The sequence below is a fragment of the Cherax quadricarinatus genome, chromosome 2 (assembly GCF_038502225.1).
Source record: "Cherax quadricarinatus isolate ZL_2023a chromosome 2, ASM3850222v1, whole genome shotgun sequence".
NCBI lineage: Eukaryota > Metazoa > Arthropoda > Malacostraca > Decapoda > Parastacidae > Cherax > Cherax quadricarinatus.
Genome location: NC_091293.1, coordinates 78818210 through 78833308, shown reverse-complemented (window position 1 = coordinate 78833308; position 15099 = coordinate 78818210). Strand labels below are relative to the sequence as shown.

At 41.2% G+C, this 15099-nt stretch overlaps 1 protein-coding gene across 5 annotated transcripts in view; it reads right to left on the bottom strand.

Annotated features, from left to right (window-relative positions):
• The window catches only part of LOC128684267 (prestin-like), a 125838-nt gene that overhangs the window by 64068 nt on the left and 46671 nt on the right, over window positions 1-15099 (bottom strand). For all 5 annotated transcript variants that reach the window (XM_070089162.1, XM_070089181.1, XM_070089154.1 and 2 more), the window contains 4 exons: window positions 12651-12826; window positions 11893-12057; window positions 7585-7689; window positions 3579-3712 (listed from right to left, as the gene is read on the bottom strand). In XM_070089162.1, the coding sequence (XP_069945263.1) occupies window positions 3579-3712; window positions 7585-7689; window positions 11893-12057; window positions 12651-12826 (580 nt within the window). The remainder of the gene's footprint in view (window positions 1-3578; window positions 3713-7584; window positions 7690-11892; window positions 12058-12650; window positions 12827-15099) is intronic.

Sequence of the window (15099 nt, the reverse complement as noted above, 5' to 3'; positions counted from 1 at the left end):
GTTGAAATTGTTGGTTATAGAGATAAGCGATGATTCCAGGATTCTTCTGTATTGAGTGTTGTCTTCTGTGGCTATAAGTCTTGAGTTTCTGTAGTTAATTAAATGGTTGTGTGAATTGCGATGTTGTACACAGGCATTCCTTGTATCGTCAGTCCTGCTTGCATATTGGTGTTCTGAAATGCGTGTTTGGAGGTCTCTTGATGTTTCGCCCACAAATAATTTGTTGCAGTCATTACAAGGGATTATGTATACCCCTGCAGAGGATGGAGGCTTGTCCTGTCTACTACTGGTGATGTCCTTGATGGTCGTGGTTGTGGAGGTAGATACTTGGAATGATGTTTTGGCAAAGATGTTGGAAACATGTTTGGCAATGGAGTTGTTGGGGAGGATTATGTATCTCTTCTCGGCAGTGTCTTCTCTGGGTGTGTTGAAGATGTTTAATGCCCGCCGTCTGCAGTCTCTGATGAAGTGACGAGGATAGTGGAGTTTAGAAAATACTTGTTCACTTATAGTGCATTCTTCCTCAAGGAACTCATTGCTGCAGATTCTGAGTGCACGTAGGAAGAAGCCTATAATCACACCACGTTTGGTTTTGGTGTCGTGGTGAGAGTTGAAGTGAAGATCGTTTTGGTTGGTGGGTTTTCGATAGACTTTAAAACGAAGTTCGTGGTCAGCTTTGCAGAGCAGAACATCAAGGAAAGGAAGAGTGTTGTCGACTTCTTCTTCAAGTGTGAACTGGATTGAAGGCTCGACCTGGTTGAGCTTGTCTTGGAGAGCTTGAACGTTGAAGTGTTTAGGAGTTATGAGGAGAATGTCGTCAACATAACGGAGCCAGGTGACAGACGAAGGAATAATGGTGGAGAAACGTTCGGCTTCTAGATGTTCCATGTATAAGTTAATGCTGCGTGTTTGTCTCCTTTTTTTAAAAATTGGATCTACATTTGCTGTCTTCCACACCTTAGGTAGTCGGCCTGTTGCGATAGATGTGTTAAAGATTGTTGTTAATGGTACAAACAGCGCCTCTGCTCCCTCTCAGGGCCCACGGAGAGATGTTGTCCAGCTCCACAGCCTTTGAGGTATCTAGTTTGCTTAGCAGCCTCTTCACCACCTTCTCAGTTTTGTGTATTGTGTCCAGCCCCCTGTTGGTGAACTCCACCATTCCGGCTGTCTGGAGTCCTATCTGTCACCACTGAAAATAACTAGTGTGTGTGTGTGTGTGTGTGTGTGTGTACTCACCTATTTGTACTCACCTATTTGTGGTTGCAGGGGTCGAGTCCTAGCTCCTGGCCCCGCCTCTTCACCGGTTGCTACTAGACCCTCTCTCTCCCCGCTCCATGAGCTTTATCAAACCTCGTCTTAAAACTGTGTATGGTTCCTGCCTCCACTACGTCATTTTCTAGGCTATTCCACTGCCTTACAACTCTATGACTGAAGAAATACTTCCTACTATCTCTCTGACTCATTTGTGTCTTCAACTTCCAATTGTGGCCTCTTGTTTCTGTGTCCCCTCCCTGGAACATCCTGTCCTTGTCCACCTTGTCTATTCCACGCAGTATTTTATATGTCGTTATCATGTCTCCCCTGACCCTCCTGTCCTCCAGTGTCGTCAGGCCGATTTCCCTTAATCTTTCTTCATAGGACATTCCCCTTAGCTCTGGAACTAACCTTGTTGCAAACCTTTGTACTTTCTCTAGTTTCTTGACGTGCTTTATCAAGTGCGGGTTCCAAACAGGTGCTGCATACTCCAGTATGGGCCTGACATACACGGTGTACAGTGTCTTGAATGATTCCTTACTAAGGTGTCGGAATGCTGTTCTCAGGTTTGCCAGGCGCCCATATGCTGCAGCAGTTATCTGATTGATGTGTGCTTCCGGAGACATGCTCGGTGTTATACTCACCCCAAGATCTTTCTCCTTGAGTGAGGTTTGCAGTCTTTGGCCACCTAGCCTATACTCTGTCTGTGGTCTTCTGTGCCCTTCCCCTATCTTCATGACTTTGCATTTGGCAGGATTAAATTCGAGAAGCCATTTGTTGGACCAGGTGTCCAGTCTGTCCAGGTCTCTTTGAAGTCCTGCCTGGTCCTCATCAGATTTAATTCTCCTCATTAACTTCACATCATCTGCAAACAGGGACACTTCTGAGTCTAACCCTTCCGTCATGTCGTTCACATATACCAAAAATAGCACTGGTCCTAGGACCGACCCCTGTGGGACCCCGCTCGTCACAGGTGCCCACTGTGATACATCATTACGTACCATGACTCGTTGTTGCCTCCCTGTGTGTGTGTGTGTGTGTGTGTGTGTGTGTGTGTGTGTGTGTGTGTGTGTGTGTGTGTGTGTGTGTGTGTGTGTGTGTGTGTGTGTGTGTGTGTGTGTGTGTGTGTGTGTGTGTGTGTGTGTACTAACATGTTTGTACTCGCCTATGTGTGGTTGCATGGGTCGATTCACAGCTACTGACCCTACCTCTTTGTTTGTCGTTAATTGGTCCACTCCAAGAGCTTTATCGTATCTCTTCTTAAAGTTAGTATGTATGAATCTTGTCTCCACTACTTCACTCTCCAGGCTGTTTCACTTCCTGGCAACTGTAGGACTGAAGGAATATTCCTAGCATACCTGTGACTCTTCTGAAATTTTAACTTCCAGTTGCGTCCCCTTGTTTCTGTGGCCCATCTCAGAAACATTCTGACCCTGTTACCTTATCATTACCTCTCAGCATTTTATGCGTCGTTATGATGTACCGCAATCCCTCCTGTCCTCTAGTGTCGTCAGGCTGAGTTTCCATAACCTCTCCTCGTAAGACATACCTCTCTGCTACGGGTTCCCCTCAAGGAAGGTTCCTTGATGTTGGTGAGGGGCTCTTGATTTAGGGAATTGGATCTGTGCTCCAGTTCCCCGAATTAAACCTGAATGCCTTCCACATATCCCCCCCCAGGCGCTGTATAATCCTCCGGGTTTAGCGCTTCCCCTTGATTATAATAATAATAATCCATACCCCCGGCCGGGATTGAACCCGCGGTCATAGAGTCTAAATACTCCAGCCCGGGTTCAATCCCGGCCGGGGGTATGGTTTATTTGCAATCGTGTCATTACGATTTCTTGAGTCATAATAATAATAATCTGCTACGGGTCTAGTCTTCTTGCAAACTCTAATTTTGTGACGTATTTGCCCCGGTGTGGGTTCCATCCTGGTGCTTCTTACTCCATTATGGGCCTGACATACACGGTGTACAGAGTCATGAATGACTCCTTACTCACGTGTTGAAATGCTGTTCTGAGGTTTGTCAATATATGATGCAGCAGCTATTTATGGTTGATTTGCGCCTCAGATGTGCTCGGTGTGTGTGTGTGTGTGTGTGTGTGTGTGTGTGTGTGTGTGTGTGTGTGTGTGTGTGTGTGTGTGTGTGTGTGTGTGTGTGTGTGTGTGTGTGTGTGGATGTGCTCGGTGTGTGTGTGTGTGTGTGTGTGTGTGTGTGTGTGTGTGTGTGTGTGTGTGTGTGTGTGTGTGTGTGTGTGTACAAAAAATATGCGAACACAAGTATGACAAAACTAACATCTTACAAATAATCACCATGTACTCACCCTGTAGGAACCTCACCCACAATTCTTATATTGTAAACATCGTGGAAGTTGTCCAGGTATGAGGTTAGAGTACCACTGATGATGACAATTAGTTCAATGGGGATGGGAATCTTGGTAAAGGTGCGAAACCATGGCTGTTGAAAGAAAAAAAAGAAACACAATGATTATCTTATTTAAAACACAGAAATTATTTTCAAAGCGGAGTACCAACATCCAGTTAGCTGACGTACACGGACTTAGAACTTATTTTACACGGTAATACTAATCTATAAACAAATAGAAATAAATGGTATAAAATACCGACACAATGGAAATATAAACACATATGCAGTATAATGTGATCCTTTATTGACAACTTTTCACCCACGCAGTGAGCTTTATCAAGTCACAAACAGATCTGTTTGTGACTTGATAAAGCCCACTGTGTTGGCGAAACGTTGTCAATAAAGGATCATATTATACTGCTTAAGTGTTTATATTTCTATAAACATATAATTGCAGTTTCGTTACCAAATTTCTAACTATAGACAACACCTACAGTAGATAAACATAATGTCTAACAAACCACGGAACAGGTGAAGTTTGAACCAATAGCAACGGAGTCGTAAAACTCCAGGCCAGTGTTTAAGCCAATGAAATGTTATTGTAGCCAGCTGGCCCAGTGGCTCGCGCACTTTCCTTTAAGTTTTATAACTCACGCGCCATGAGTTCAGAACCCACTCCTTCAGTTGCTCGTTTCCAGTTGTGTTACTACAGTTTGGTGAGTCATTATACCGAAATTACAATCATTGTTTATTGTGGATTAATAATAAAATAAAATCCCGATATTCACTGTTGATTTGGAAGTATCTTTTTTTTTTGGTAAATTATAATTAAAATACTGAATACAGTCTTGTGGATCATACCCACAATGGGATCAGCACATGCAAACTAACCACAGTGAAAATTAGTGAAATTCTAACTGTAATAAAGTTGGTAGAATTACCGACAATATGTAAAGTAAAAGGACACAAGTGCAACTAATGTGACATTTATTGTGGCAACGTTTCGCTCTCCAGGAGCTTTATCAAGGTAATGGCTTGATAAAGCTCCTGGAGAGCGAAACGTTGCCACAATAAATGTCACATTAGTTGCACTTGTGTCCTTTTACTTTACAAATTCTAACTGATTCGTGATTTCTCATATTATCAAGAAAGTTTCTTTGGTTTTTGAGAATGCCAGAAATCATGAGAGCAAATGGAATGTCATCATTTTTCACAATGTTTGTTTTGAAAATTATGATACTCCCATTTCTTACTATCTTACTGTGTACTGTGTTCTATCTTATAATATAGTTGATGAAGTCATCATAGACAAGCAAATATTTTACTGCATTCTTTGCAATAGGACTTAAATAATAGATGACTGTTGGTGGAAAGGATATAAGGCCTCAACGACCCTAGATATGCTGCCTTAACGACCCTGGATATGCTGCCTTAACGACCCTGGATATGCTGCCTTAACGACCCTAGATATGCTGCCTTAACGACCCTGGATATGCTGCCTTAACGACCCTAGATATGCTGCCTCAACGACCCTAGATATGCTGCCTTAACGACCCTGGATATGTTGCCTTAACGACCCTGGATATGCTGCCTTAACGACCCTGGATATGCTGCCTTAACGACCCTGGATATGCTGCCTTAACGACGCTAGATATGCTTCCTTAACGACCCTAGATATGCTGCCTTAACGACCCTGGATATGCTGCCTTAACGACCCTAGATATGCTGCCTTAACGACCCTAGATATGCTGCCTTAACGACCCTAGATATGCTGCCTTAACGACCCTGGATATGCTGCCTTAACGACCCTAGATATGCTGCCTCAACGACCCTAGATATGCTGCCTTAACGACCCTGGATATGTTGCCTTAACGACCCTGGATATGCTGCCTTAACGACCCTGGATATGCTGCCTTAACGACCCTGGATATGCTGCCTTAACGACGCTAGATATGCTTCCTTAACGACCCTAGATATGCTGCCTTAACGACCCTGGATATGCTGCCTTAACGACCCTGGATATGCTGCCTTAACGACCCTGGATATGCTGCCTTAACGACGTGGATATGCTGCCTTAACGACCCTGGATATGCTGCCTTAACGACCCTAGATATGCTGCCTTAACGACCTAGATATGCTGCCTTGACGACCCTAGATATGCTGCCTTAACGACCCTGGATATGCTACCTTAACGATCCTGGATATGCTGCCTTAACGACGCTAGATATGCTGCCTTAACGACGCTAGATATGCTGCCTTAACGACCCTAGATATGCTGCCTTAACGACCCTGGATATGCTGCCTTAACGACACTAGATATGCTACATGAACGGCCCTGGATATGCTGCCTTAACGACCCTAGATATGCTGCCTTAACGACCCTAGATATGCTGCCTTAACGACCCTAGATATGCTGCCTTAACGACCCTAGATATGCTGCCTTAACGACCCTGGATATGCTGCCTTAACGACCCTAGATATGCTGCCTTAACGACCCTAGATATGCTGCCTTAACGACCCTGGATATGCTGCCTTAACGACCCTGGATATGCTGCCTTAACGACCCTAGATATGCTGCCTTAACGACCCTGGATATGCTGCCTTAACGACCCTAGATATGCTGCCTTAACGACCCTGGATATGCTGCCTTAACGACACTAGATATGCTGCCTTAACGACCCTTGATATGCTGCCTTAACGACCCTGGATATGCTGCCTTAACGACCCTGGATATGCTGCCTTAACGACACTAGATATGCTGCCTTAACGACCCTGGATATGGTGCCTTAACGACCCTGGATATGCTGCCTTAACGACACTAGATATGCTGCCTTAACGACCCTAGATATGCTGCCTTAACGACCCTAGATATGCTGCCTTAACGACCCTGGATATGCTGCCTTAACGACACTAGATATGCTGCCTTAACTACCCTAGATATGCTACATGAACGGCCCTGGATATGCTGCCTTAACAACCCTGGATATGCTGCCTTAACAGTCCTAGATATGCTACCTTAACAACCCTGGATATGCTGCCTTAACAACCCTGGATATGCTGCCTTAACAACCCTGGATATGCTGCCTTAACGACCCTGGATATGCTGCCTTAACGACACTAGATATGCTGCCTTAACAACCCTGGATATGCTGCCTTAACAACCCTGGATATGCTGCCTTAACAACCCTGGATATGCTGCCTTAACAGTCCTAGATATGCTACCTTAACGGATAAAGTGAAACCAATTATCCAAGGCGATATACAATGAGAGGTGAACTTTCCTCAGTGTAAGCGGACTAAGAGATGAACCTTCCTCAGTGTAAGCACACTTAGAGGTGTGCCTTCCTCAGTGTAAGCACACTTAGAGGTGTGCCTTCCTCAGTGTAAGCACACTGAGAGACGAACCTTCCTCAGTGTAAGCACACTTAGAGGTGTGCCTTCCTCAGTGTAAGCACACTAAGAGACGAACCTTCCTCAGTGTAAGCACACTTAGAGGTGTGCCTTCCTCAGTGTAAGCACACTAAGAGACGAACCTTCCTCAGTGTAAGCACACTGAGAGGTGAACCTTCCTCAAAGTAAATACACTGAAAATAAATTTTATCCCTATTTTAAGGTTTTGAGTTATTCTTGACTGGTGTCACACTGGTGACCTGAGGACGTCAAAATAATAGCAAGTGAAGCATATACATCACAGTCAATTATATACAAAGAGAGATATATTGTATATCTCTCAATGCTTATACTCAAACATTTTCAAAACGATAATATTTCATTTTTAGACGATCAAATATTATTTAGAAAAAAAAATACGTCATCGATTTTGACGTCACTAACCTCCTAAAAAATATATTCCATATTCTATTGCAAGGCATACAAAAAAATGCATAAGAAATCACTAAAATAACGAGAAAACAACTAACATTTCAATATTTTGTTCATTAATAAAAACGAACATTGCTGACCTTAACATATTCGTTGTTGAAGATGAGCACAATCATAGTGATCAGAGAAATGATCATGACAGCTTGATCACAGGAAAATGCCTGGCCTATGATGTCTACGTAGGCCTGTGAAAGATGTGTAAATTTTATGAAAATATTCTTAAGATAAACAAGAGGTCAGTCACTGTGTTCACAACACTGTGTTCACAACACTGTGTTCACAACACTGTGTTCACAACACTGTGTTCACAACACTGTGTTCACAACACTGTGTTCACAACACTGTGTTCACAACACTGTGTTCACAACACTGTGTTCACAACACTGTGCTCACAACACTGTGTTCACAACACTGTGTTCACAACATTCTGTTCACAACACTGTGTTCACAACACTGTGTTCACAACACTGTGTTCACAACACTGTGCTCACAACACTGTGTTCACAACATTCTGTTCACAACACTGTGTTCACAACACTGTGTTCACAACACTGTGTTCACAACACTGTGTTCACAACACTGTGTTCACAACACTGTGTTCACAACATTCTGTTCACAACACTGTGCTCAAAACACTGTGCTCACAACACTGTGTTCACAACACTGTGTTCACAACACTGTGTTCACAACACTGTGTTCACAACACTGTGTTCACAACACTGTGTTCACAACACTGTGTTCACAACACTGTGTCCACAACACTGTGTTCACAACATTCTGTTCACAACACTGTGCTCACAACACTGTGCTCACAACACTGTGTTTACAACACTGTGTTCACAACACTGTGTTCACAACACTGTGTTCACAACACTGTGTTCACAACACTGTGTCCACAACACTGTGTTCACAACATTCTGTTCACAACACTGTGCTCACAACACTGTGTTCACAACACTGTGTCCACAACACTGTGTTCACAACACTGTGTTCACAACATTCTGTTCACAACACTGTGCTCACAACACTGTGCTCACAACACTGTGTTCACAACACTGTGTTCACAACACTGTGTTCACAACATTCTGTTCACAACACTGTGCTCACAACACTGTGTTCACAACACTGTGTTCACAACACTGTGTTCACAACACTGTGTTCACAACACTGTGTTCACAACACTGTGTTCACAACACTGTGCTCACAACACTGTGTTCACAACACTGTGTTCACAACACTGTGCTCACAACACTGTGCTCACAACACTGTGTTCACAACACTGTGTTCACAACACTGTGTTCACAACATTCTGTTCACAACACTGTGTCCACAACACTGTGTTCACAACACTGTGTTCACAACATTCTGTTCACAACACTGTGCTCACAACACAGTGCTCACAACACTGTGTTCACAACACTGTGTTCACAACACTGTGTTCACAACACTGTGTTCACAACATTCTGTTCACAACACTGTGCTCACAACACTGTGCTCACAACAGTGTTCACAACACTGTGTTCACAACATTGTGTTCACAACACTGTGTTCACGACACTATTCACAACACTCTACACCACACTGTTCACAACACTGTGTTCACAACACTGTGCTCACAACACTGTGTTCACAACACTGTGCTCACAACACTGTGTTCACAACACTGTGTTCACAACATTGTGTTCACAACACTGTGTTCACGACACTATTCACAACACTCTACACCATACTGTTCACAACACTGTGTTCACAACACTGTGTTCACAACATTGTGTTCACAATATTGTGTTCACAAGACTGCGTTCACAACACTGTGTTTACAACACTGTGTTCACAACACTGTGTTCACAACACTGTGTTCACAATACTGTGTTCACGACACTATTCACAACACTCTACACCACACTGTTCACAACACTGTGTTCACAACACTGTGTTCACAACATTGTGTTCACAATATTGTGTTCACAAGACTGCGTTCACAACACTGTGTTTACAACACTGTGTTCACAACACTGTGTTCACAACACTGTGTTCACAATACTGTGTTCACGACACTATTCACAACACTCTACACCACACTGTTCACAACACTGTGTTCACAACACTATTCACAACACTCTTCACCATACTGTTCACAACACTGTTCACAACACAGCTTACAACACTGTGTTCACAACATTGTTCACAACACTGTTCACAACATTGTTCACAGCACTGTGTTCACAGCACTGTTCACAACACTGTGTTCACAACATTGTTCACAACATTGTTCACAACACTGTTCACAACACTGTGTTCACAACACTGTTCACAGCACTGTTCACAACACTGTTCACAACACTGTTCACAACACTGTTCACAACACTGTTCACAACACTGTTCACAACACTGTTGGCAACACTGTTCTCAACACTGCTCACAACACTGTTCACAACACTGTTCACAACACTGTGTTCACAACACTGTTCACAGCACTGTTCACAACACTGTTCACAACACTGTTCAAAACACTGTTCACAACACTGTTCACAACACTGTGTTCAAAACACTGTTCACAACACTGTTCACAACACTGTTCACAACACTGTGTTCATAACACTGTTCACAACACTGTTCATAACACTGTGTTCACAACACTGTTCATAACACTGTGTTCACAACACTGTTCACAACACTGCTCACAACACTGTGCTCATAACACTGTGCTCACAACACTGTTCACAACACTGTGCTCACAACACTGTTCACAACACTGTTCTCAACACTGTTCACAACACTGCTCACAACACTGTGCTCACAACACTGCTCACAACACTGTGCTCACAACACTGTTCACAACACTGTGCTCACAACACTGTGCTCACAACACTGTGCTCACAGCACTGCTCACAACACTGTGCTCACAACACTGCTCACAACACTGCTCACAACACTGTGCTCACAACACTGTGCTCACAACACTGTGCTCACAACACTGTGCTCACAACACTGTGCTCACAACACTGCTCACAACACTGTGCTCACAACACTGTGCTCACAACACTGTGCTCACAACACTGTGCTCACAACACTGTGCTCACAACACTGTGCTCACAACACTGCTCGCAACACTGCTCACAACACTGTGCTCACAACACTGTGCTCACAACACTGTGCTCACAACACTGCTCACAACACTGCTCACAACACTGTGCTCACAACACTGTGCTCACGACACTGTGCTCACAGCACTGCTCATAACACTGTACTCACAACACTGCTCACAACACTGTGCTCACAACACTGTGCTCACAGCACTGCTCACAACACTGTGCTCACAGCACTGCTCACAACACTGTGCTCACAACACTGTGCTCACAGCACTGCTCACAACACTGTGCTCACAACACTGTGCTCACAGCACTGCTCACAACACTGTGCTCACAACACTGTGCTCACAGCACTGCTCACAACACTGTGCTCACAACACTGTGCTCACAACACTGCTCACAACACTGTGCTCACAGCACTGTGTTCACAACACTGCTCACAACACTGTACTCACAACACTGTGCTCACAACACTGCTCACAACACTGTGCTCACAACACTGTGCTCACAGCACTGCTCACAACACTGTGCTCACAACACTGTGCTCACAGCACTGCTCACAACACTGTGCTCACAACACTGTGCTCACAGCACTGCTCACAACACTGTGCTCACAACACTGTGCTCACAGCACTGCTCACAACACTGTGCTCACAACACTGTGCTCACAACACTGCTCACAACACTGTGCTCACAGCACTGTGTTCACAACACTGCTCACAACACTGTACTCACAACACTGTGCTCACAACACTGCTCACAACACTGTGCTCACAACACTGTGCTCACAGCACTGCTCACAACACTGTGCTCACAACACTGTGCTCACAGCACTGCTCACAACACTGTGCTCACAACACTGTGCTCACAGCACTGCTCACAACACTGTGCTCACAACACTGTGCTCACAGCACTGCTCATAACACTGTGCTCACAACACTGTGCTCACAACACTGCTCACAACACTGTGCTCACAGCACTGTGTTCACAACACTGCTCACAACACTGTACTCACAACACTGTGCTCACAACACTGCTCACAACACTGTGCTCACAACACTGTGCTCACAGCACTGCTCACAACACTGTGCTCACAACACTGTGCTCACAACACTGTGCTCATAACACTGTGTTCACAAGACTGTTATCCCGTAATTTTAGAATTTACACATTTCATTTACTATTTTAAAAATAGTATAGAATTTACTTTCGGTCTGTCCTACTTTCACCAGTAATCTCTGATTCATTAACACTAACTGTAAAATTATGCATAAAAATCATTAGAGAATTACTTACATATATTATTTTGAGAGGTCCTTCGAAGGAATGAACGTGAATACCAAGAATGAATGGAATCTGAGAAGTGAGAACGTGAACAGCAGCTCCAGTGGTGAAGCCGGACACTAACATGTCTGAGAGGAACACAGACAGCCTGCCCAGCTGCAACACGCCCATAGCAATCTGCAATAAGTAAATACAAATATTCATAGGTACTTGAGTCAAATATTATGTTACTGATGGTGTACTAGTTTTGCCTCATACCTGTAGATAATACATGGCAATCTTTGCACAACTATGTTCTATCATGAACTCTTATGTATAATCTACGTTCATAGACATGTTTTCTCTTCTATGTCACGGTTCAACCTGTTTTCTAAGTAGAACATTTTCTATCACTTTTCGATCCGAGAAAAGCATCAACTTAGAGATCTGAAAGAGGTATGGAAATACCTCGTAACATTAGCCTTCTTTACCTCAATGATCTGAGGATGGTTTTCCCATTATCCAGTAACTCCCGCTGCCTCTCCCTCAAAACACACATAATGTTCAGAAATTATACATACATACATACATACATACATACATACATACACACACATATATACATATACATATATATATACATACATACATACATACATACATACATATATATATATATATATATATATATATATATATATATATATATATATATATATATATATATATATATATATATATATATATTTGTATGTATTCCATCTCAAAATGACATAACAGTCACCTGTCACCTGAAAAATTCCATTCATTAGTGCCACAAGTGCCGCTACTTGAACGGGCGTGTATGTGTGAGTGCCTTGGAGCAAAGGCTGGGTCTCATTACCATCATGGTGCGACTCAGGGTCGGGTATGACAGCTAATTGCTTCACAACTTTGCCAGTCATCAGACATATTATAGCAAAGGCACCTGGAAAGAATTAATAAATTACTTGCGAGAAGGGAACCATGTAAAGACAGTTCTCAGTGGAGCGTCGATCAACACAAAACAGGAACCATGTTCAGTGAACTTACTGCACAACTTAGATCAAAATCCACTTCTCAAATGGAAAATTACTTCTGTGAATATATCATTACTTATGTGAATATTCTGATGATAGTATGAAGATAATAATACTTATTTGGATGCACAGTTACTTATATGATTCAAATATAATAAAGTAGAAAATGATCAAATTACTGGATCTCAGAGTTTTACTGAATTATTAGTAATTTCGTGAGAATTTGGCCCGTCTGCACATTTTTTAAGAGTTAAACCTGGTAATGTCTGATGCTTAAACTAATTTATCACACCATAGGGAGTCTGCCTCACCACATATGTGCTCTACACAATAGCTGGTGCACCACACATCAGCTGGTGCACCACACAATAGCTGGTGCACCACACATCAGCTGGTGCACCACATCAGCTGGTGCACCACACATCAGCTGGTGCACCACACATCAACTGGTGCACCACATGTCAGATGGTGCACCACACGTCAGCTGGTGCAGCACACGTCAGCTGGTGCACCACACGTCAGCTGGTGCACCACACGTCAGCTGGTGCACCACACATCAGTTGGTGCACCACACATCAGCTGGCGCACCAAACATCAGTTGATGTGTCACTCTCCATACAGGTTTGGCGCTTCCCAGTCAGATAATCAGCTGGTGCATAATAATAATAATAACCAAACATCAGTTGATAATACAGGTTTGGCGCTTCCCAGTATAATAATAATAATAATGGTAATAATAGTAATGATAATAATAAAAATAATAACAGTAATAATAATAATGATGATGATGATGATGATCATGATAATGATGATGACGATGATGATGATGATGATGATGATGATGATGATGATGATGATGATAATGATGATAATAATAATAATAATAAATAGTAATAATCATAATAACACATCTTCAAAAATTTCAGTATAATTGTGATTTATTCAAGATCATAAATGTACTGCAGAATACACCAACAAAATATTTGTTAATATTATTGAGAAGAATAAATACTTTATTACTAAAATATTCTTCAAGTGTACTTTGATTAACGAATTTTATTATTGTTTAACGAAGAACGTGATGCGTTTTGTGGTAAAGCTAAGATAATGTTTATAAAGCTAGGAGAATGTTTATAAAGCTAAGATAATGTTTATAAAGCTAAGAGAATGTTTATAAAGCTAAGATAATGTTTATAAAGCTAAGAGAATGTTTATAAAGCTAAGATAATGTTTATAAAGCTAAGATAATGTTTATAAAGCTAAGAGAATGTTTATAAAGCTAAGAGAATGTTTATAAAGCTAAATATATGTTTATAAAGCTAAGAGAATGTTTATAAAGCTAAGAGAATGTTTATAAAGCTAAGAGAATGTTTATAAAGCTAAGAGAATGAAAAGCTAAGAGAATGTTATATAAATATATCTTTATTCTATATATTGTGGTAAAGCTAAGAGAATGTTTATAAAGCTAAGAGAATGTTTATAAAGCTAAGATAATGTTTATAAAGCTAAGAGAATGTTTATAAAGCTAAATATATCTTTATTCTATATATTGTGGTAAAGCTAAGAGAATGTTTATAAAGCTAAGAGAATGTTTATAAAGCTAAGATAATGTTTATAAAGCTAAGAGAATGTTTATAAAGCTAAGAGAATGTTTATAAAGCTAAGAGAATGTTTATAAAGCTAAGAGAATGTTTATAAAGCTAAGAGAATGTTTATAAAGCTAAGAGAATGTTTATAAAGCTAAGAGAATGTTTATAAAGCTAAGAGAATGTTTATAAAGCTAAATATATGTTTATTCTATATGTTTAATAAAGAGATAATTACAATATATTTAATAAAGAGATAATTACAATATGTTTAATAAAGAGATAATTACAATATGTTTAATAAAGAGATAATTACAATATATTTAATAAAGAGATAATTACAATATGTTTAATAAAGGGATAATTACAATATATTTAATAAAGAGATAATTACAATATATTTAATAAAGAGATAATTACAATATGTTTAATAAAGAGATAATTACAATATATTTAATAAAGGGATAATTACAATATATTTAATAAAGAGATAATTACAATATATTTAATAAAGAGATAATTACAATATATTTAATAAAGGGATAATTACAATATATTAATTGCCACCTACTAATGTGGTATTTTTATTTTTATTA